General features: G+C 40.1%; 1 protein-coding gene across 2 annotated transcripts in view; it reads right to left on the reverse strand.

The window, feature by feature from the left end:
* Nucleotides 1-22,100, reverse strand: part of ikbip (IKBKB interacting protein) — a 30,709-nt gene that overhangs the window by 3,225 nt on the left and 5,384 nt on the right. The window contains exons 2-3 of one of the 2 annotated variants that reach the window (XM_080207328.1): nucleotides 20,892-21,009; nucleotides 10,280-12,725 (exon numbers count right to left, since the gene is read on the reverse strand). In XM_080207328.1, coding sequence (XP_080063454.1) covers nucleotides 12,018-12,725; nucleotides 20,892-21,009 — 826 coding nt within the window. In that variant the 3' untranslated portion in view covers nucleotides 10,280-12,017. Of the gene's footprint in view, nucleotides 1-10,279; nucleotides 12,726-20,891; nucleotides 21,010-22,100 lie in introns of those variants that run through there. The other variant, XM_080207327.1, reaches the window with a different exon arrangement.

The following is a 22,100-nucleotide window of genomic DNA, read 5'->3' on the forward strand; positions in this document are numbered from 1 at the left end:
AATGACATCCAATTGGAGAGGATAGTCAACACTGAGGAGGACTGCAATGAACGACAGGAGGATATTACAAAGATTATGGGGATAAGGCAGGGAATGGGATTAAGTAGAATGCTCTTTTAGTAAGCCAGTGTAGACTCAATGGATAAAATGGCCTCCTTCTGCACTGCAAAGATTCTGCAACATTAATAAACTTGCAGAATCATAGAATCCCTACACTGCAGAAGGAGGCCATTTGGTCCATCGAGCCTGCACCAACAACAATCCCACCTAGGTCCTATCCCCGCAACCCCATATATTTACCCTCCTAATCACCCTGACACTAAGGGGCAACTTAGCATGGCCAATCCTGACTGGGAATATATCACTGTTCCTTTGCAGTTGCTGGGTCAAAATTCTGGAATTCCCTCCCTAATGGCATTGTGGATCAACCCACAGAACATGGACTGCAGCGATTCAAAAAGGCAGCTCACCACCATCTTCTAAAGGGCAACTAGGGATGGGCAATAAATGCTGGCCAGCCAGCGATACCCATGTCCCATGAATGAATTTTAAGAAATCCACCTAACCCTGCAAATCTTTGGACTGTGGGAGGATACCAAAACACCCAGAGGAAACCCACACAGACATGGGGAAGCACGCAGGTTCAGCAGACAATGACCCAAGCCAGGATTCGAACCAGGGTCCCTGTCGCTGTGAGGCAGCAGGGCTAACCACTATGTCACCGTGCAACAGAATGGGCAAATATTTGTCAAATAAAGTTCAACACAGATAAATGCAAAGTATTCTATTTTAATAGGAAGATAGGGAGTCACTTATTTACAAGGTGCAAGTCTTGGTGGGCTAGCGGAACAAAGGGATCTCAATGCACAAATACACCAAGCACAAAAAGTTGTGCCACAGGTTAACAAGCCCATCAAAAACCAAACTAAGTATTCAACTACTTTTAGAGTGATAGAATTGAAAAGTAGGAATTAATACTGAACCTGTATCAAACCCTGGTTATATCACATTTGCAATTATGGTCAGCACACTGTTAAAAGTATTTAGAAGCATTGGTGAGGGTGCAGAAAAGATTTACAATGATTGAGTACATATAACAGGAAAGGATTGGCAGGCTGGTTCTCTTTTCTCTTGAAATAAGAAGGTGGAAGGGGCATCAAACAGAGGTATTTAATTTTTTGAAAGGTTTTGATAAAGTGGATACAGAGAGAATGTTTCCTCTTGTAGGGAAAAGCACAGCTACAGATCATCAATATAGGATAGTTACCAACAAGTCCAAATGAGAATTTAGAAGAAACATACAGATGTATGAAAGGAGAAGTTGGGCAAGCAAGTGAGGGAGAGAGACATAGAGGATTACAATGATAGGTTTAGATGAGGAAAGATGGAAGGAAGATGGAGTGGAGCATAATCGATGGTATGTATGGATTGGTTGAGTCAAATGGCTAGTTTCTGTGCCATATAGCTTATGTAATCCTGCGTAAACTCTGGACTTTGGTTTTCAAGACAAGAGAGCTATCTGATCCAAGCTAACACACATTTTGGTTATAAAAATGGTATACTGCTGCTAAATAATTAGGTATCAAAACATACAGTTGCCTTTGTGAAATGTTACTTACATAACATGCCATCATTGATACAGAATTATCACTTCAAAACATTTTCACTTGACATTAAAACAGAAGTCATTCCATTACATACACATTATTAATTATATATTTACCCTAATAAAAATCTAAGTATTAAGATATATATCTACCCGTAACATCACAAATCAACTGTGCATAAAATTCTCAACAAACCAATTGTGATTCTTACTCCTTTTTTGGTAAATCTATGACACAATGGAGTCTGCTTTAGGTCATAATGCCCTTAGATTACAGAATGTCAACAAACCTCACATGACAAACAAAACAGATGTGCATTATTGGTTTGCTTGTGATATTTTATAAGATCCAGGCACCTTTGCTTCTTTATGTATTCTCAATTTTGTTACATTGTTGCAGTGCTGCATCAGGTAGCAGTTGTAAGTAGGACTAAAGAACTAAGCTAAGGCCAAAATGTGACATAAAAACAGATGTAGGCATTCAGTCCCTCATGTCTGTTTCACCATTCAAGGAAATCATGGCAGGTCTCTGACCAGCTCCATGGAACTCCATGTTTCTTAATTACCTCAGGTGATGAAAGTCTATCAATCTCAGATTTAAAATTAACAATTGATCTTACATTAATTGTCATTTGAGAGAGTTCTAAACTTCTACCACCTTTTGCACATTGATGTATTTCTTAATTGCACTTTTGAAAGGTTTGGCTCAAATGTTTGGTCTAGGCCTAGAATACCTAACTGAAATAGTTTCTCTCTAGTTATTCTATCTGTTTCTCCTAATGTTTTGAAAACTTTGATCAAATCACTTAATCTTCTAAAGATTAAGATCCTTAATCTTCTAAACCTCAGGAAAAAACAATAGTTTCTGTAATCTTTCCTTGGAGTTCTGGCATTGTCTTCATAAATATATACTGCACTCCTTCAAGGCCAATACACCCTTCCTAAGATGTTTGCCCAGAACTGATCACAGTATTTCAAGTATGGTCCAACCAGAGCTTTATAATGCCATACCATAACATCTACTCCCTTGTACTTTAGCTCTCTAACTATTAAGGCCAGCATCTTATATGCTTATTTCCTGTATCCATGATATTTCAATGATCACCATAGATGGACTCCTCCCCCAACCCCTCATCTCTGGCAAGTTTCTTAGCATGTCCACTGTTTCCAGCTCTTCACTACCTGGAAAATATTCTGATCTATCCTTTTTACATACAAATTAGATGACCTCACATTTTCCCACATTGAGATCCATTTGTCACAGTTTTGCCTATTTCAGTAAATCTGTTACATCTCTATAATTTATGGTTCAATCTACACAAGTGTACTTACAATGCCATTACCATTGTATCATTGACAAACCTGACTACATTCTATTTCATCAGCTATATCATTCAGAAAATACAGTGAATAGTTGAAGTCCAACATAGATCCTAGCAGGATACCACTGGTCACATCCTGCCAATTACAATATCTACCCATTCTCCTGAATCTCTGTCTCCTGCCACCTAACCAATTTCCTGGCCTGATCAATAAAATGTTTTCAGTTCAATGGTCAGTTACCCCATTCTTAAAGACCAATTCTAGCAATTTCCTGACAACAATGTTAAGCTAACATGTTTGCAGTTCCCTGTTTTTCTCCTCTCATCAGAGTATCAAAGCAATAGATGATTATATTTATGGCACTTGAAATGTTCTCCTCTAATTCTTTTTAAAATCCCAGGGTGAAAATTTTCTGGTTACTCTTTAAGTACCACAATTTTCTTCATTATTGTTATTTTGCTTACATGCTCCAAAGGGATATGGGGAAAGTGGTGTTGAACGCTGTTAGAGGAAATAAAGGTAGACTGGTACTAAAAGACTAATAAAATCAGGGTAGACTAATTTAGAAATGAATATAGTACAGAAAAAGTATGATGTACTTGGAATTATAAAGGTATAGTTGCATAAAAACACATATAATGACTATTAGAGATTTTAAGTGTGTATTGTTGAAAGTCTTCTGTACACCTTGGACAAATAGAGTGCCCCAAAGCATAATGGGATGAAAGTGAGATGAACCACATTCTTTAAGAACAATACCACCCCAGAGCATAGTTTTTATCAGAATAGTTCCCAGATACCAAATGAATAAGACAATTCATTTTTTACTAATAAAAAATGCTGAGCAGAGTGAGAATGGAAACTCTTGAACGCTATGCAGAGACAGAGGGCAAGTTGCCTTTAAACTCTATTAGCTATGTAATAGAGATTGCTAAGAGACAAGTGAGTGGCCGCTTCCGGATTCTATGGACCAATGAATTCTCATGCTGCCAGAGAGTAGAATGTAATTGGCCAAGGTAAATAATCATCTTCAACACGATTGGTCCATCATTTAAGATGGACAGATAAGTGGGCAGATGATTTCTGAAGAAGTATAATTACAGAGTGTCTTGATAACTTAGAGTAATTTGAGTTGTCTTAAATTGTTCTCCCTCCACGTTGGAAACCAGGCCTGGATCAATAAAGTAAATCTTTAACCAGAAACTACTGTCTCCAGTGATTTCTTTGTATTTGCTGAGTTGTATTAGTAAAGGAAAATCTCCTGTGTGAAGCCAGCAAAATACATGGTTCTCTGAAAAACTCCTGCAAAGGCCAAGCTTAACTATGATTGTATTGAACCACAGAGTAGTTTCAATAGATCATATGATTTACTTCTGCTTTTATCTCTAGTGTACTTGAAGAAATATATCAGGCTGAAACATGCGCGCAAAAGAGAGATTTGCAAGTGTGACCTGAAGGCAATAACTTTATCATTTTGGAATGGGAATGGGTTTAGAAGAATGGCAGAAGGAACCAGGTGGAATTGAAACAGCAAAGAGTAGCAGCGGGAACTGAGATGAAAGAAAGAGATGATTTGAAATAAAGAAATGTGCACCATGATTTGAGAGAGATGGGGAAATGTGAAAATAAAAAAGTTGATATCAATTAAAATGACCATGAAGTTGTTGAACTGTTGTAAAAACCCAAGTGGTTCATGAATGTATTTTACCGAAGGAAACCTACCATCCTTACCCAGTCTGGGCTATATGTGACTCTATTGTGGCTGCCTCTTAGGATCGTAGAATTCCTGCACTGCCATTCAGCTCATTGAGTCTGCACCAACTCTCTCTGACAGAGTACCTTATTCAGGCCCTATCCCCAACCTATCTTCATAACCTCACACATTGAATCCACCTAACCAACACATTTTTGGACATTAAGAGGCAATTTAGCATGCCCAATCCACCTATCCTGCACATCTTTGGGCTGTGGGAGGAAACCTATGCAGACATGGGGAGAATGTGCAAACTCCACATAGATAGTCACCCAAGGTCAGAATTGAACCCGGGTCCCTGGCACCGTGAGGCAGCAATGCCATCGTGCGCTCTCTGCACGGTGAATTGGCCGAGCAAAAGTCAGGTAATTAGGAATGGAAATTAAACAAAGCTTTGTCAGAGACTGAGAGGAATGAAGAAAATAAAGAAAATACGCGCTGCAGAATTAATTTTGTGTTAAGCTTGAAACATCACAATCTGTTACATTTTGAGAAATGTTTGATGTCTTGTATGGGTGCGTAAATGTCACCCAGAGCATTTTTACATAACATTGTTTACAAAGGTACTAAAACACGAAGCACTGGAAGCAAAAAAGGTCAACAGCATCTGTGGAGAGAACAAACAAGGTATTATTCTAGGTGTAACTCTACATTCAAATTGAAAGAAATGTAAAACTGAACAGCACAGGATCAGAACAAAGAGGACAAGCAGGGGAAAAACACACAAGAGCAGAAGCATGGGTAGAAAAACTGGAGAAACTTCTAGAAACCTATTTTATTTCAGATTTTAGGAGACTATCAGCTATGTTCCCAAGATAAGGCCACCAAATCTGGCTCTTTCATAGGGGCGGCATGGTAGCACAGCAGTTAGCACTGCTGCCTCACGTTGCCAGGGACACGGATTCAATTCCTGGCTTGGGTCACTGTCTGTGCACAGTCTGCATGTTCTCCCTGTGTCTGTATGGGTTTCGTCCGGGTGCTCCTGTTTCCTCCCAGCGGCTGAAAGATGTGCTGGTTAGGTGCATTCTGCCTGCTAAATTCTCCCTGAGTGTAACTGTACAGGCACTGGAGTGTCACAACTAGGGGATTTTCACAGTAACTTCTTTGCAGTGTTAATGTGAGCTTACTTGTGACACTAATAACTTAACTTCATCTCAATGTAGATGTCAAGGTTACTAACATAGGGGCTGGGAGCGGGTTGCTGCTGATTTGAGGTTGGTATATCTGGAAAAATTTGGTTTCCCTCAGATCCTGCTTAATTTAATGGCAGGCCCCCAATGAACACTTTTTGTCTCTGTTTGCCACCAAGGCAGCCAGACCAAAGGGTTGATTGGGGGAATGCAGGTCCTGGGTAATTGATGAATAAGAGTGGTAGGAGAGGAGGGGAGCCAGTGGTGAAAAATCAAAGCCTGGATCCAAATTGTAGGCTTGATCAGGAAAGGTCACAGGCCACAAAGGAAATGGGAGGCCAGAGCAGGTGCATATAGAAGGATTTTTCATGAGTGGGGAGGGGGAAATCTGAAGCCTCATGAAAGAGAATGAAGCCGTACTGGGATGGGGAGGGAGCTGTTGTTGTAAAATGCCTTTAAGAGAAAGCAGCATGTCATCACTTAAGTCTCATGTGATCCAGTCTCAGTTTCACTTTCACCTGGAACAAAGCACACACCACAGCCCTGCAGCTCTGATATTCTCAAGCTTTCTTTTCATGTATATATGCTTGCGCGCCTAGGATAGTAAATGAATACACAATAAATTTGCACAAGTCCTTATAAGCAATTGGAGCCTTTTATATCATTATAACACATTTAAAGATGTTGGAGGTAAGATTGAAAGGGTTAGTGGGGATGGGGGAGAGAGGCTGGAAGTGTTGAAGGCTTCTGATTGCTGGGCACTAATGTATCCAGTATTCTGAATCCAGCAGGTAAGTGGAAAGACACTTATCTCCTACACCCAACAGTGTGTCTGCCCCATTCTTTAGCCACCTGATTTGTGAGGCCCAGAAACTTAACCAACCAAGATTAAATTGAAAATGGGTCGGGGGGGAAGAAGAAGAGAGGGGGGGATCACATGATGTAAACACGGGAGCAGCTGCATTTTCATGAGCTCTGGCACTACTCATCATTGAAGCCCCCAGGTGGTCGGTGGCATGGCCGGACAGTGCCTATGGGGCAATGCCAACCTGGCACTGCCCACAATGCACCATAAGTGTGCCAGGGCAGTGCCAAACGGGTTAAGCTTGTGGGGGTGGAGCATGAATAGTGGTGAGTTTAATGACATGGGAGAGCTCTGCAGAGGTGGTGATTGGGGAGGGAAAGGGGAGCTCTGCAAGGGGGTGGTCAGGAGAGGTGGAACTCTGCAGGTGTGATGGTTGGCAGGGGGTGGATGGTTCGGGTAGAGACCGGCACAGGGAGTGATCACAGCGCGGTGGGGGGGGTGGGTGTGGAGACCAGTACAAGGAATGATCGTGTGAGTGGCTATCCTAAAGTCTGGGGAGGAGGGTAGAGAGTTCCCAGTTCACTGGGAGATCAGGGCACCTGTGCAGTAGCGCCCCAAGAGCTCTGTGGCTGGCTTAACTGGTGAGCTCAGTCTCCCACCCACCCTATAAATTTAAGCACCATAAGATTGCAACTCGTGGCTCACTGACAAAAATGGTGCAATTTCTCCCATTTTTCCACCTGTTCGGCATTTACAAAATAAATTTTAGGTAGCACCACCAAGGATTCTCATGGCACAATCTACACATTGGTCTTCTCAATGTTTAATTGTTGTTGGTTTGTATGAAAGTAGTGACAAATTTCACTCAAATTCCATGCAGCATGTAAGAGTCATGAAATTATGTGCAGTATGTTGAGGCATAAAATGTTTCCAAATGCTGCATTCTCATTAAGGGTTATGGGGAGAGGGCGGGAAAGTGGAACTGAGCAGCAACAGATCAGCCATGATCTTATTGAATGGCGGGGCAGGCTCAAAGGGCTGGATGGCCTACTCCTGCTCCTATTTCTTATGTTCTTATGTTCTCACAAATGGATTTTGCTTAATCTCAAGAATGAATATAGCATTTGTATTAGCAGCCTGGCATTGGCAAGAGCCAGACTTTGTGCTCCCGCTGGGGAGTAACACTCAGTAAATTTTACATTTCATTTCCTCTCTCAATGTATCAAAAAGGGACTTTTCTCATCTACGGGAAAGAATGTATAGTTTCTCTTAGCTTTCATAGATAGCCTTTCCACTGCTGACTATTCATTCAGTTCCCATGGTTACTCAGTTAATTGCTGAAGTCTCTCAAGTTTTGAGAGCTGTGTTCAATTGCAAGTTCCTGCATCTAAAATTCTGCAATTCCAACTCTGCAGCACGGTGCAGGGATTAAGTGCAGTATGTAGAATACCCATCAATGCAATAATAATCATGGTGGCATGCAGGATCAGGAATTTGGGGCTGGAGGAATCCACCATAGAGCTTCACCTGGTGCATCTGTTTTGTCTGCACTGCGTTCTGAGACCAGGACCTGATTTGGTTCAGTTCCTCCTCGATACAAGTGTGTTGCCGATTATACCTGCAATTCTACATTTCCTTGCAGTCAGTAGAGACTATCTGTGGTTGTAATTAGTAAATCTCCTGAACAGAAGTTGAACATGAAGATTCATTCTTGTTTTGCAATGGGAAAAACTAATTGATATTTCTGACTTCTGAAGAAATGTTACTTGAATTTTATCTTTAAATAACATAGCTTTGAAAAAAAAATCTATTATTCTGTATGGTGGTGTACTTAAGAGACTACCTGATTTGATATAAAAATATGCAATATTGAAATAAGATGAAAACAACCATTGAGATTCAGTGTAAATAAAATACTTAAATGCTTGCCGTACAATGATGAATTTCACAGCTTTTGACTGCTGTTTGGACTACTACAACTTCTCCACATTCCTGTCTTTCCTGTTCAGGGAACCCTTCCGCACCTTTACAACTGCCATCTACATGCTTATGCTGCAGAGTCTGAATGTGTTGCAGAAATGAATCTTTAGGTACTGAAGATTTCTAATTGTGAGATATTCGGGATAGTCATTTCTGTTAGATGTCCTTTTTCTCCATTGTGTAGCGAGATGGTTGGTTTCCTTCAGATTTCTCAAAAAGAGAATTTCAAATTTTGCTTTGGTCTCGCTAAAATAAATTGTTCTGAAAAACTGATCCAATGTTACTTGTGGGAATGTGGTACAGTGACAATAGAATGCAGTCCTGTGAAAACTGGATGATAATACCTACATAAACTTCTCTAGACAGCTCTACCTGGCTAATATTGAATAAGCTGTTATGACAGTATCAGGGATAACTAACAGAAATAACTATCCTTCAGGTAATCAATCCAGAATGAATGTAGGATCGCACGGTGCTTAGCACTGCTGCATCACAGCACCAGGGACCTGGGTTCAATTCCCAGCTTGGGCCACTGTCTGTATGAAGTTTGCACATTCTCCCCAGGTCTGCATGGGTTCCCTCTGGGTGCTCCGGTTTCCTCCCACAGTCTGAAAAATGTGCTAGTTAGGTGCATTTACCTGAACAGACACCATAGACGAGGGGAATTTTGCAGTAACTTCATTACAATGTTAGTGCAAGCCTTGCTTGTGTCTAATAAATAAACTTTATTTTGACAGACACAACTGACTTGCAGAAGGTTTACAGGTCATAAACAGACTGATAGGTACTATTATTACAAGTTGCAAAAAACTATACAATAGCTTTAGTGTTAATGTGGCCTGTTGTTGCAAATATATCATGCAAATTCAATTAAAATCCAATGCTTGCTTAGGGTTTGCTGAATTGAGTAACTGTTCCAGTAGTTACTTAGGGTATGACTCTTACAATCACCACACCATCTGGTATACACACAGGGTAGGATGCCATTATATACCTCACAAAACTGGTTACTGTCTACCAATTATATAATATTCCCAGTTGCCAATACACTTTCTCCAGCTTGCTATCGTATATTTCTCCCTATTAAAAATAATTGTCCTAATTTAGAACTCGTATGGTGTTTGATTGCAATATGTTTTTGTATCCTTACATTGTTACGTATTCATTCACAGAATCCTAGCCCCAATGACCTTCACTCCATAAGGTCAGAAGTGGTGATGTTTGCTGATAACTGTAATATTTGCAACTCTTGTCAATACTGAAGCATCTATGCCCATATGCAGCAAGACCTGGACGATTCAGCAATTATGCATACCCCCTGCTGCGTATGCAGCCCGTAAACGGAGGCGATTACTCAGTGGGAGGTGCAGGACACGTAACTCGTGATTGAAATTTAACGGATACCAGCAGAAAATGGCAAGGCGGCTGACTCTCCATCTCACAGCTTTGTCATTGAGTGTGGAATTTGTAAATAAATACCTTAAGAACCTCACTGGTGTTAAATGCGAGGATATCCCAAAACCTAGAAGGGCAACATGGAACACCCAATCTTACTGGTGTACATTTTCAATTCGGTATTCAGTGAGAAAAGACACACAAACCACAAGAATAGTCCAGCCATTTTGAGATCAATTAATAAAAAATATTTATTAACATATAAGGATTATAATACACTGCAACACTACACTTAATGGATGGCTACACACACACACACACACACACACACACACACACACACACACACACACACACACACACAATCTTGCATCAAATTATTCTTTTGTTCCCAGCTATCTATGAGATGCCCCTTTTCCCAAAAAACATCCAATATTATACAACTCTGCCATAAATCAGTAGCTAGTTACCATGTCCAGGTAGTTTACTCACATTTGGGAAAACTATCTTCAGTCTCAGTGAAGGTGTAATCATCTCTGTTCGAGTTTTGGGATTTTAACCAGCCACCTTTTGACAATAATTTGTTTTCAGGGGAGACTGTTTTCTGCAGCTAGGCCTGGCTATGATAGTAGGTGCTTTTACTATGTCCCTTTCCCCAGTTACTGTGCTAGAAGTTATCATTCTTTCCCTTTGCTGTTACCCACCATGTGGACCCAGCTTTTAGCACAAATGCCATTTCCCTTATCTCTCCACATTGAAAGCACCTCTTCTAAACCTCATTTTGCTCCCCTTGTTACATTGGTAAACACTTGCTTTTCTCGCTAATTCGCACATCAAACAGTTGTCCTCGTCAATCTTCCTTTATATTTCATCCCAATTTCATTTTTAATCTTAATTTTCCTCAATTCATAACAGATATCTCTAATCACAATGGGCCTTGTGTCTCAGACACTGATGCTGTTGGTGGCTCCAGTGCTTCCCTGACATTACTGCTTCTTGGGCCTCAGTAAGAGTTGTTGCCCGCCCTTGAAGTGAAGTGGGCAGCACTTCAGCACTAGAGCTCCCACCTCTGGAACCCCTTCCAATCAGCCTTCCCTAATTGGGACGGATATCTGATTGGGCCTGGTGTCCAGCTGCCAGCTTCCACATTATGCCATAAAGCACACTGCCAAACAAAACTGACCCAGAAATGGTCCCGCGAATTTAAAAAATTTGGAAGATTCCAACTTCAATCCCTGAAGGGTTAGGTTACCTTCACACACAAAGACACATACACATTGCTAGGCACTACTCATATCCTTCAAATTGCTGTCAATGCTTCATTCAATGGAATATTATCACTGGCTTAAAATGATCAATTTACAAAAAAAAGGCAGAAAACAAACATTATGATCTATTTATGTTTTGAAAATTACAAATTGTACTGTTCCCATGCCTCTCACCTTGGAATGGAGCCAGAACAGCAATTTGTACTTCCATCTAATTTTAGATAAAATGCTGTGCGGTACATGCATAAAAGTGTTAATCGTGTTGATTCTAAATGCTAGACCATAGTTATATACAGAGTGAGAAAAATATTAAAGGGTTTGTCTTTGTAAGATCAACCCAAAAATCTCAACTCACCTGTAACTTTTTAAAAGCTTTACAAAGACTAATTTTCAACAAGCTTTCCACTGCAGTTTTGTATTAGTCCAATGAAATCTTTCGCCTTGCGCCACTACCAATGGTGCTCATCGCGCAGAAGTTGGAAATTTCCTGTCATTTCTTTCACCAGCAGTTGAAGCCCAATAACCAGCTTTTGACGTGGATGATTAAGTTTTCACCAAGGGAACTTTGCTTTCCTCAAAATCAAAGCTAGAAAGCATCAAAACTGTGCCTCATGCACGTTCACTGTTCAATAACGCTTGTGCACGCAGTATAGAGTATTGACTTTAATTGTAGAATGCTTCTTCAGGACGCTTCCCTTTTTTCTTCTAGTTTTATTATGTTCCATTACAACTTTTGTGGCATTCAGATTATTTACTTTTAAATGGCATGATCAGATAGTAACATTTCCAGCTCTTTTTTTATATTTAGTATCTCAGTTATGACTTTTAGCATATTGTCCTCCAAGTTAAATATCTGGACTGTCATGTGATCTATTTTCTTCTCAGTGCTGATGAGGTCACTGGAAACCTTAAGGATAGAATGGACACTCTCATCAATTGAAGGAAGATGCTTGTGACATTCTTCAAGTTTAGGTTCATACTCAGTCAGTTTTTCCATTAACTCTCTATCCTTTGAAATCAAATTGATCTGTTGCTCGGCTAATCTCTCAATGGTTCTCGTATTCCAATTTGCCTGCTTCTCAAGGCCACCTAAATCCTCCTCCTCTTGTTGCTTGATTGCGTTTGTATTTCTTATGGTACTCACTTCTAAATCATTCATCTTTTCAGTGAGATCCTTCACGCCTCGTTCAACTGTATTAATTTCTGATGATATTTTGTTATGCATGCTCTTTGATTCAGATTTCAAGTTTGCAATCTCACTGTGTATTTCATTTAAGCTTTGTTTCCAGGTGTCTGAAATATTTTGGAAGTTCTTATTGACATTCTGCATTTTTCTTGCTATCGCTTGTTCTTTATCCTGTAAGCTAGTCATACTGCTACGGAGCTCTGACATCTCCTGTTCAAAGAGGGTCATGACCGAATTTGATGACAGTGCTTTCTGCAGAACTTCTTCTGACGATTCCAGCTGTATCCACAACACAAAACAGGGGCAGAGCTACTTAATCATCAATGAAGTTTTGACCAATGTCAGAAATAAATAGTAAATACACATCGCTAATCTGCATACTTTTTTTTGAAAAAAAAGCTTTATTCCAGACATTGCCCTAGAAGTTTGCTTAGGCTCATTTTAAAGGCACAGAAGAATGGGCAACACACAGAATGTACACCAGAATCCAGAAACATCAGAAATTGCACCTTGTGTTAATACTTCCAGTGAACCGAGGGAACCTGTTGCCCTCCCCCCTTCCCCAAGAAACAGTTCATCACCACCACCCCACACCCCCCTACTCCTCAAGAAGCAGTTCATCAGTGTTTCGAACTCCAATTTAGGTCAGCTTCCACAAAGGCCTTCAAATAGATGATGGGAGAACAGGAAGGGGTAAAAGCAGGCCAGAGGCTGCCCGAGTTGTGTGCACATACAGGAATGAACACACTGCTTATGCCTTTGGTGCCAGCCTGTAAATATGCTACTAAAGACTTTCCATGATGTCACATAAGAAACCAGAAAACATGTGGCAGAGTTGGCACCTATTCTACACGTTAACCAATTATTAAACCCGGGGAGGAGGGGTCTCAAGCATAAAAGCAAATGACGTGAGCTACAATTTCTCTGGAACAATTTTTTAAAGGGCTTCACTTTATTGAAAATAATTCAAGAGTGTAGTATTTATCAAAAGTTGTGTGGCCAATTAATGTGTACACCAAGTATCATTCATATTGCAGCAAACAGTAGGAAAAGAATCGTACAAGATGTTGTAAGCATTGGCCTAAAGTAGAAGAGAAGCCAATGCTCACAAAATCCTTAATGGCAAATAGTTTGACATTTAATAAAGTAACCTACTGTGTTAACTGGAAAACCAATTTGTAACATTGTTGTGTGCAGTGGAATTCCAGATTCCCCAACCTGTCATTTTTAAAGATTCAAACTTAGACCTGAGGCACATACAAACACTAATGGTACAGTATAGTTACTGTAAAAGAAAATTAGCAAAGGTTATGGTTAGTTTTATCACCCAAACATTAACCTTACACGACAAAAATAAATACGATTGTTAATGTGGTACAATGTATTAGGTACTGATCTTTCAACTATGGGACCTGACACTGAATTCAGCCCAGACCAATTGAAAGGAAGCCTTTTTTGTCTGCTAGCTGTAGCAATCCATTAGGAAATGGATTTGGATAAATTCAATAAAATTCCTAGTAGGCAGTAGCCCACCGAACAAGTGTGCCCCAATGCAAACATTCATTGGCACTAAATTGGCGAACTCACTCATATGAATGAAATAGCAAATGCTGGAAAAAGATAAATGATTGTTGGTCCTCTAAGGTTGTAGCACATTTTCAGGGCAGATTAGAAGGAACTTTACTCTATGTAAAACTACTTTACATCTTTATCTTCATTAATTACCCTTGATGACCAAGTGTCTCATCCTTCTTGGTGCATGAAAGGATTATATTCGTAGATTATATCTGTATAGAGAAAACCATGCTATATATGCAAACACACACATAGAATGAATAAAGCTTGCTACTGATTTCTACTTTTTTGAAAAAAGAGATATTAGTTAGTATTATTTATTCTTCAACCCCACCATCCATTTGGATGGTGGAGATGACATCAAAAGGCTTGTCCTTGATTGTCTGAAAAATAATTCCAAGAGCTAGCTTTTCAGGTAACAATCAATATTATCGCATGATATCCATGGTCAAAGCAAGCCAATCAATTATGTTTTATGAAAATGCAAACAGACATGTACTTCTGCAGGATTAGTAATTTGATTGCATATTGGCAGATAATGAGTGTATTTATAGCAGAGGAAAAGTAAACAAATCAAAATACCATGTTCGATTGAAAGGATTTGTGATGTCCCTGAAAGTTTCAATCAAAGGAACTCTTTCATTATTTTGTCTCAGAAATAAATATGCGATTTAGAAACATTGACCAATAGAATGCAGGTCTAATTAAATGTTGCAGTCCTTACAGCCATGGCAGTTTGAGAAGGGCATTTTGAAAAAGGTTGACTAGTTGTCAATGGTAATCATGAAAGGTAGCTGGACTTTGCAGTTAGAAGTGTGACATGAAAATTATGAAGGTAACTGCCAATTAACAGTTTACAGGTATGGTTGGTGAATCATCTAATTCTTCTTGCCAGCAAGAATCTCTCAACATGAGATACTGCAGAAACACCACAAGGCTCACTCTCTTCTGATCAAAAATCAGGAATAAATTCCTTGCCTTCTGTGAGAACAATCTTGCATTATATACACATTGCAAGTCAAAAAAATTCAAAGCCAAAGCATTCATTTATATGACATATGACTTGAAATGTTTCAAACCATTGGCTTATAAAGTATTAGTACCTTGTTGAGGATCTCGCATTAGCCAAAACCAGAGTCAAAAAGTTAGCATTCGGGAAAATTATCATTGCACTGGAAAGAATAAAGCAGAATTTATAGTTAATGGGATTGAACCCTTTTTTAAGCAGCACTATTCCTAAAACTGAAGGTGAATACTATAAGTTAGTCTTCTGGTGACTGAACAAGCAAAAGACATTACGGGCAAATTCATTAGACTAACTCAAGCAAAGAAGAGATGATTGCCTTTGTTGGGCCTAGGATTGAGCTTAGCTCTCCCAAGGGTGGCACAGTGGTTAGCACTGCTGCTGCGCTACACCCGGGACCTGGGTTCAATTTCAACCTCAGGGACTGTGTGGAATTTGCACATTCTCCCTGTGTCTGTGTGGGTTTCCTCCGGGTGCTCTGGTTTCCTCCCACAGCCCAAAGATGTGCAGATTGGGTTGGTTGGCCATGATGAATTGCCCCTCAGTGTCAGGGGAATTAGGACTATAAATATGTGAGGCTACAGAATGGAACCTGGGTGGGATTATTGACAGTGCAAGCTTGATGGGCCAAGTGGCCTCCTTCTGTACTGTAGATTCTGTGAAAGATCTATTACTGCAAAATTCCTAACTGGGTTCTACCAATTGCTTTCCATAACTTCAGCAGAAGTCACAGTTACATATCTACCTGGAGTTTCCAAACATCTTCCAAAGTTACAGCAGATCAGGAGAACCTGAAATTTCACCCCCTGCCAAAGTCTTTATCAGCAGTGAAGCAGAGGCTTTTTTCAAGAAGTGTGGATTGCTTCAGCTTTTCTGACAAATGGAGTGTCAATTACCTGAGATTATTCTAGGTAAATGCAAATATACATTTCTATCAAAGGGAGAATGTGCTTGCTTTCATCCATTATATAGCAAGAGTTAAATGAATTATACTGAAGCAAACTGGAGATTAGACAGATATTTTACACTTCCACGCTATTGATGAGAAGTCTTGCATGTATTGGTCAATTTCCAAAGTTTCAGTATTGACCTAGACTTGCAACATGTATTGCCAAAGGATGAAATGTTCCTGCCAGTAACATGAACTGATTAAATTACACAGCAGATGTCTCTTTGGTCACTACAGATGAACAGATATGTGCAACAGACCCTTGTCAAAGTAATTAATGCTGTTTTGGTTACCACTTTTTCAAAAAGAAATGGAGAAAAAAAAGAGTAGAATTTCTGCTCAATTTTCCTAAACTCCCACTTAAACCATGTCATAATCCTTGTTGAAACACATAAGTGATTGTTTGCACTGCTTCTCCACTTCTCCCAAGGTTCCCACCAAAATCATGTCAGGGCTCATTCAAACCATTGTGAAAATTTTGGATGCCGCTAAAGGCACTAAAGGGTTCAAAGATTATGGATGTAAACAGTGGGTATTCAGTCTACTGGGAAGGGCAAAAGAGAATATCCAGGGAATTACAGGCCAGTTAGCGTAACATCTGTGGTGAGGAAATTGCTGGAAGTCTACAATCAAGGTTAAGGTAACTGAACATCTTGAAAATCTTCAGTTAATCAGATTCATGACAGGTGGTTCATGCCTAATAAACCTTATTGAATTTTTTGAAGAGATGACTAAGATGGCGGACAGGGAATGTCTATGGATGTCATTTACACGGAATTCCAGAAGGCCTTTAATAAAGTCTCACATAAAAAGACTGTTAACAAAGGTAGAAGCCCATGGAATTAAGGGCAAATTACTAACATGGCTGGGAAATTGGCTGAGTGGCAGGTAGGGATAATGGGTAGGTACTCAAGTTGGCAGGATGTGACTAGTGATAGGAATGTATGTTAGAGTCCGGAATCATTCACAGCACTTACTAATGACTTGGATAAGGATATAGAAAGTCATCTGTTTAAATCTGCTGATGACACAAAATTAGCTGGCATTGTGGTCAGTGTAGATGATAGCACAAAGGGGTAATGATAGACTAAGTGAATGAGCAGAACTGTGGCAGATGTCGATTTCAATCTAAGCAAGTATGAGGTTACTCATTTTGGACTGAAAAGGATAGATCTCAGGGTACTTTCTAGTTTGCATGAAGTTAAATACAGTGGATGTCCAAAGAGACCTGGGGAATCCAAGTGCATAGATCATTAAATTGCCCAAACAGGTGCAGAAATTAATCAAGGTGGCTAATGGAATGCTAGTCTTTATATCTAGAGGATTGGCATATAAGGACACAAACATTACGCTGCAACAAAACCTGGGTTAGACCCCACTTGAAGTATTGAGAGCAGATCTAGGATCACACCTTAGGAAGGATATACTAGAGTGAGCGCAGCGCAACTTAAGAATTTTACCTGGATATCAGTGGTTTAGTTATGAGGGCAGATTATACAATCTTTTTCTTAATTCATTCATGGGACATGGATGTCGCTATCTGGCCAGCATTTATTGCCCATCCCTAGTTGCCTAAGGGCAATTCAGAGTCAACTACATTGTTGTGGCTCTGGAGTTACACGTAGGCCAGAGTGGGTAAGGGCGGCAGATTTCCTTCCCTAGAGGTACATTTGTGAACCAGATGGGTTTTTCTGACAATTGACAATCATAGAACCCTACAGTGCAGAAAGAGGCCCTTCAGCCCATCGAGTCTGCACTGACCACAGTCCCACACAGGCCCTACCCCCATATCCCTACATATTTTACCCACTAATCCCTCTAACCTAAGCATCTTAGAACACTAAGGGGCAACTTTACAATGGCCAATCAACCTAACCCACACATCTTTGGACTGTGGGAGGAAACTGGAGCACCCGGAGGAAACCCATGACAACGGAGTCATGGTTATCAGTAAGTAGTCTCACAACGCCAGGTTAAAGTCCAACAGGTTTATTTGGTAGCACAAGCTTTTGGAGTGCTGCCCCTTCATCAGGTGAGTGCAGGATTTGTTTCACAAACAAGGCATATATAGACACAAACTCAATTACAACATAATGGTTGGAATGTGAGTCTTAGCAGGTAATCAAGTCTTTACAGGTGCAGACAATGTGAGTGGAGAGAGGGTTAAGCACTGTTAAAGAGGTGTGAATTGTCTCAAGCCAGGACAGTTGATTAGGGGATCAAATTCAATATCCTGATCCCCTATCCTGATTTGAGACAATTGTTAGGAAGCACTTAGAATCATAAAAACTAGAAGCAGGAGTAGGCCACTCAGCCCTTCGAGCCTGCTTCACCATGATAATGGCTGATCAAATTCAATATCCTGATTTCTCCCTTCCCCCCATATCCCTTTAGCCCCAAGAGCTATATCTAATTTCTTTTTGAAAGCAGACAACATTTTGGCTTCAACCATATTTGGTTATATTTGATAGTGAATTCCACACATTCACAACCCTCTGGGTGAAAATTCTCACTTTAGTTCTAAAAAATTTACTCCTTATCCTCAAACTATGACCCTTAGTTCTGAACTCCCCCATCACTGGGAACATTATTTCTGAATCTACCCAGTCTAAACTAGTTAGAATTTTATAAATTTCTATGAGATTCCCTCTGGAGTTTAGAAGAGTGAGAGGGAATCTCATAGAAATTTATAAAATTCTATATAATCCTAACTGACTTAGTCTCTCACGTGACAGACCTGTCATCCCAGGAATCAGCCTGATAAACCTTTGCTGTACTCCTTTTATAGCAAGGACATCCTTCTTCAGATAACACCAAAACAACACACAATGCTCCAGGAATGGCCTCACCAATGCTCTATACAATGGCGGTAATATATTCCTGTTCCTTATGCTCAAATCCTCTCACTGTGAAGGCCAACATACCATTTGCTGCCTTTTCTGTCTGCTGTACCTGCACACTTAAGCTTAGTGCTTAAGGATATGTGAAAATATTGCAAAAAGAAGAATTGGTTAGATTGAACCTGTGTGTGAGTGTGAGAGCGAGAGTGAGAGTGTGAGTGTCGAACAATCCATATACAACTCTGATACTGCGTTAACCTCTCGCAGACTAATTTGCTGGTGGTGGATGCACAAGGGCATCAAGGTCTCGCTGAGTATCCACTTCTCTAAATTTACACCCACTCAAGTAATAATCTGTCTTTCTATATTTGCTCCCAAAGTGGATAGCTTCTACACACAGTAAGGGTGATAGAGGTTTGGATCTCGCTTCCACAAAGGTAATTGATGCTAGATCAGTTGCTATCTTTACATCTGTGATACCTTTGCTTAACAAAAATTAAAGGCAGGTGTATGGAATTAGGCCACAGATCAGCCATGGCGTAAAATTAAACGGTGGAACAGGCTCGATGGGCTGAGTGGTCTCCCCCTGTTCCTAAAATGGTAATTCTAATTGGACAGGTCTGAATATATCAACACTAACAACTGACTCCTACTGGCATAATCATCTTATTATATAATCTCCACTACCAGCAAATTAAATTAGTCTGGGAGAGGTTAACGCAGTATCAGAGTTGTATATGGATTGTTACACACACACACACACACACACACACACACACCCCCCCCCCCCCCCCCCCCAGGTTCAATCTAACCAATTCTTCTTTTTGCAATGTTTTCACATATCCTTAAGCACTAAGCCTTCATCTTTTATAATCATGTCAACATCTCTACAAAACCACAGCTAGGTTACACACCTTGCATTGTGTTGTATCAAATGTACTGTTGTTTTAAAATTCAATTAACCAAAACATAAAATGAAATATTCAGCAAAGATACTGGCCGGAATTCTACAACGTTGGACACCTTGCCCCCTCTGCCAGCAAGAACGGAGAATTTGGTGCTCAGCAGCGGGACTGGAAAATCCCAGCCACAGGTGTGGTTGAGAATCCCGGCCACCGTCTCAAATTAATCACCTTCAAAAAAGAATTTCAAGCCTGCCAAATGATTTATTGATCTTTATTTGTAGATCTTTGGTCATGCACATACAATAATCATTAAACTTGAAAGTAATTTATTGGAGATGAAGTGTTTTGAGATATTACTGGGAGGTTTAAAAAAGAAGGTATGGTGAAAATCTAAGGGCGAGATCTCACCGGCCATTCACGCCATGGTCCTGCTGCTCTGAGGTCAGAGAATTTGGCACCCAGCCAAATCTCCATTCACTGCAGTGGGATGGGAAAATCCTGCTGGCATGCACAGCCATAACATTCTCGCCTAAGATTTTGCATCTAGAATAGACATCATTTCTTCAAGATTTATACAATTTTGTCAGGATACTATTAATAATAGACACACTTCTTGGAAAAATTACAATAGCAAGGCACTTAAATTGAATTGAAACAATAGTATTCATACTTTCTACAAAGAGAAATAAGGTGTTAATCTGCAGGATTCTTCATCAGCTTCTTCATTGACTTCTTTGATTTGGGCCATAACCACTTTCCAATCTTACGTGCCACACAAAGGGTGTGGATGATTTCTTGTGTTGAACGGACTGCTTCAGAGGGTACTTACGTCAAGTACAGACTGTAGAACTGGAGTTAGGAATGGACAGCAAGTTTTCTGCCTTAAACGACCAGTATAACAATCCAGAAACTTTGGTGGCAACTTCTGATTGTAGCTCATAAAGTAAAGATTTATTGAATTCAATTCAAAATTGGTCAAGATTTGATATCAGAAATTTTGGATTACCAACGCAGGACCAAATCCATAGTGCTCAGTGAATATTGAGCACTGTCTCTTAACTGAAACATAAGCAATTAAAAAAAGAATTCATGTTTGGTCTAATATCCTTTTTTTTGCTAAACTTTTTAAGACGGGTACTTTATTGCATTTACCTTTTTTGAAACTTTGTTAATTTCATCTTCCAGTGCCTGGGCTGCTACAGTTTTCATGTAGAGTTGCTGGTACTTCTGCTCCACTTCAGCAAACCTAGCTGACTGCTGGTACATGAGCCTGCAGAAAAAAGAGATAAGTTTCACAATGTTGAACTTATTCACAGTTCTGTACTGGCAGCTTTCAGTCAACAGCAAGCAAAAACCAAATAATTAAAATCATCCAGCTGATTAGATTTTTAAAACCTTCAAAGGTTAAGCTGTTAGATACACATCAATAGGATGGAGGGAAATACAAGCTCTGTACCTCTTGAATTTTTGCAAAGAAAAACATTGATATTAATAAATTGTCACACACCCACGAAGTGGCAATGAGGACCTAAACGTACAATGGACTGCAGCATAGCTCCAACTGTAGACCAAGTGGTCATCTGATGATATGGATACTTAAAAAGTCACACGACAGAAGCACAGGCATTCTCCCCAGAGTGATGGCAGAGTAAAGCATGCAAGTGCACTCACAAAACAACAACAAAGTACTAAGTTCTTGGTCACCAGTCATTGCAACCCAGCTTCTACATGGTGTCAGGAGTTGGCAGCATGGCTTGAGGGCTTTGCCACATAGATCCACTTTTGTTCAGCAGAAACACTGCAGACAACTGGGCCAAGTTTTAAAAGGAGTTGCACATTTATTGCAGTGCCAAAGCAGTGGACAAATCAAAAATTGGACAAACTTACACTTCACTACATCGAGTGGACCCCAAGGCTGTTGAGAAGTTTGAATCATTTGTCTTTCAAATGGAGAAGAAAGCAAACCCTGAAATAATCTTTCTACAGTTTGCAAATATTTACCTGTCAGTGACAAGCATAATACTCAAGAGGCATGCGTTTAACTCTACAAACCAAAAGATAAAAGGAAACAATGGATGAGATTCTCTAGCCTCCCCACATCATTTTTCTTGTTGGCAGTAGGTGGTGGGCCATCGGCTGACAGCAGGATCCTCTGGCCTGCTGCTGTCAACGGGACTTCCCATTGAAGCTACTGGGAAACCCACAACAAGGGGTGCACCATGGTGGGACCAGAAGATTATACCGGCATGAATGACCAGAAAGTTTCAGTCCTCGAAAATCTTGGCAAAAAGATGAATTTGGCACCCTTACCAATGAGTTGGTCAAGGATCAAATAGTCTGCAGGGTCCACAGTGATCTTGT

Source organism: Carcharhinus amblyrhynchos, chromosome 19 (genome assembly GCF_965287045.1).
Source record: "Carcharhinus amblyrhynchos chromosome 19, sCarAmb.v2.hapA, whole genome shotgun sequence".
Classification (NCBI taxonomy): Eukaryota; Metazoa; Chordata; class Chondrichthyes; order Carcharhiniformes; family Carcharhinidae; genus Carcharhinus; species Carcharhinus amblyrhynchos.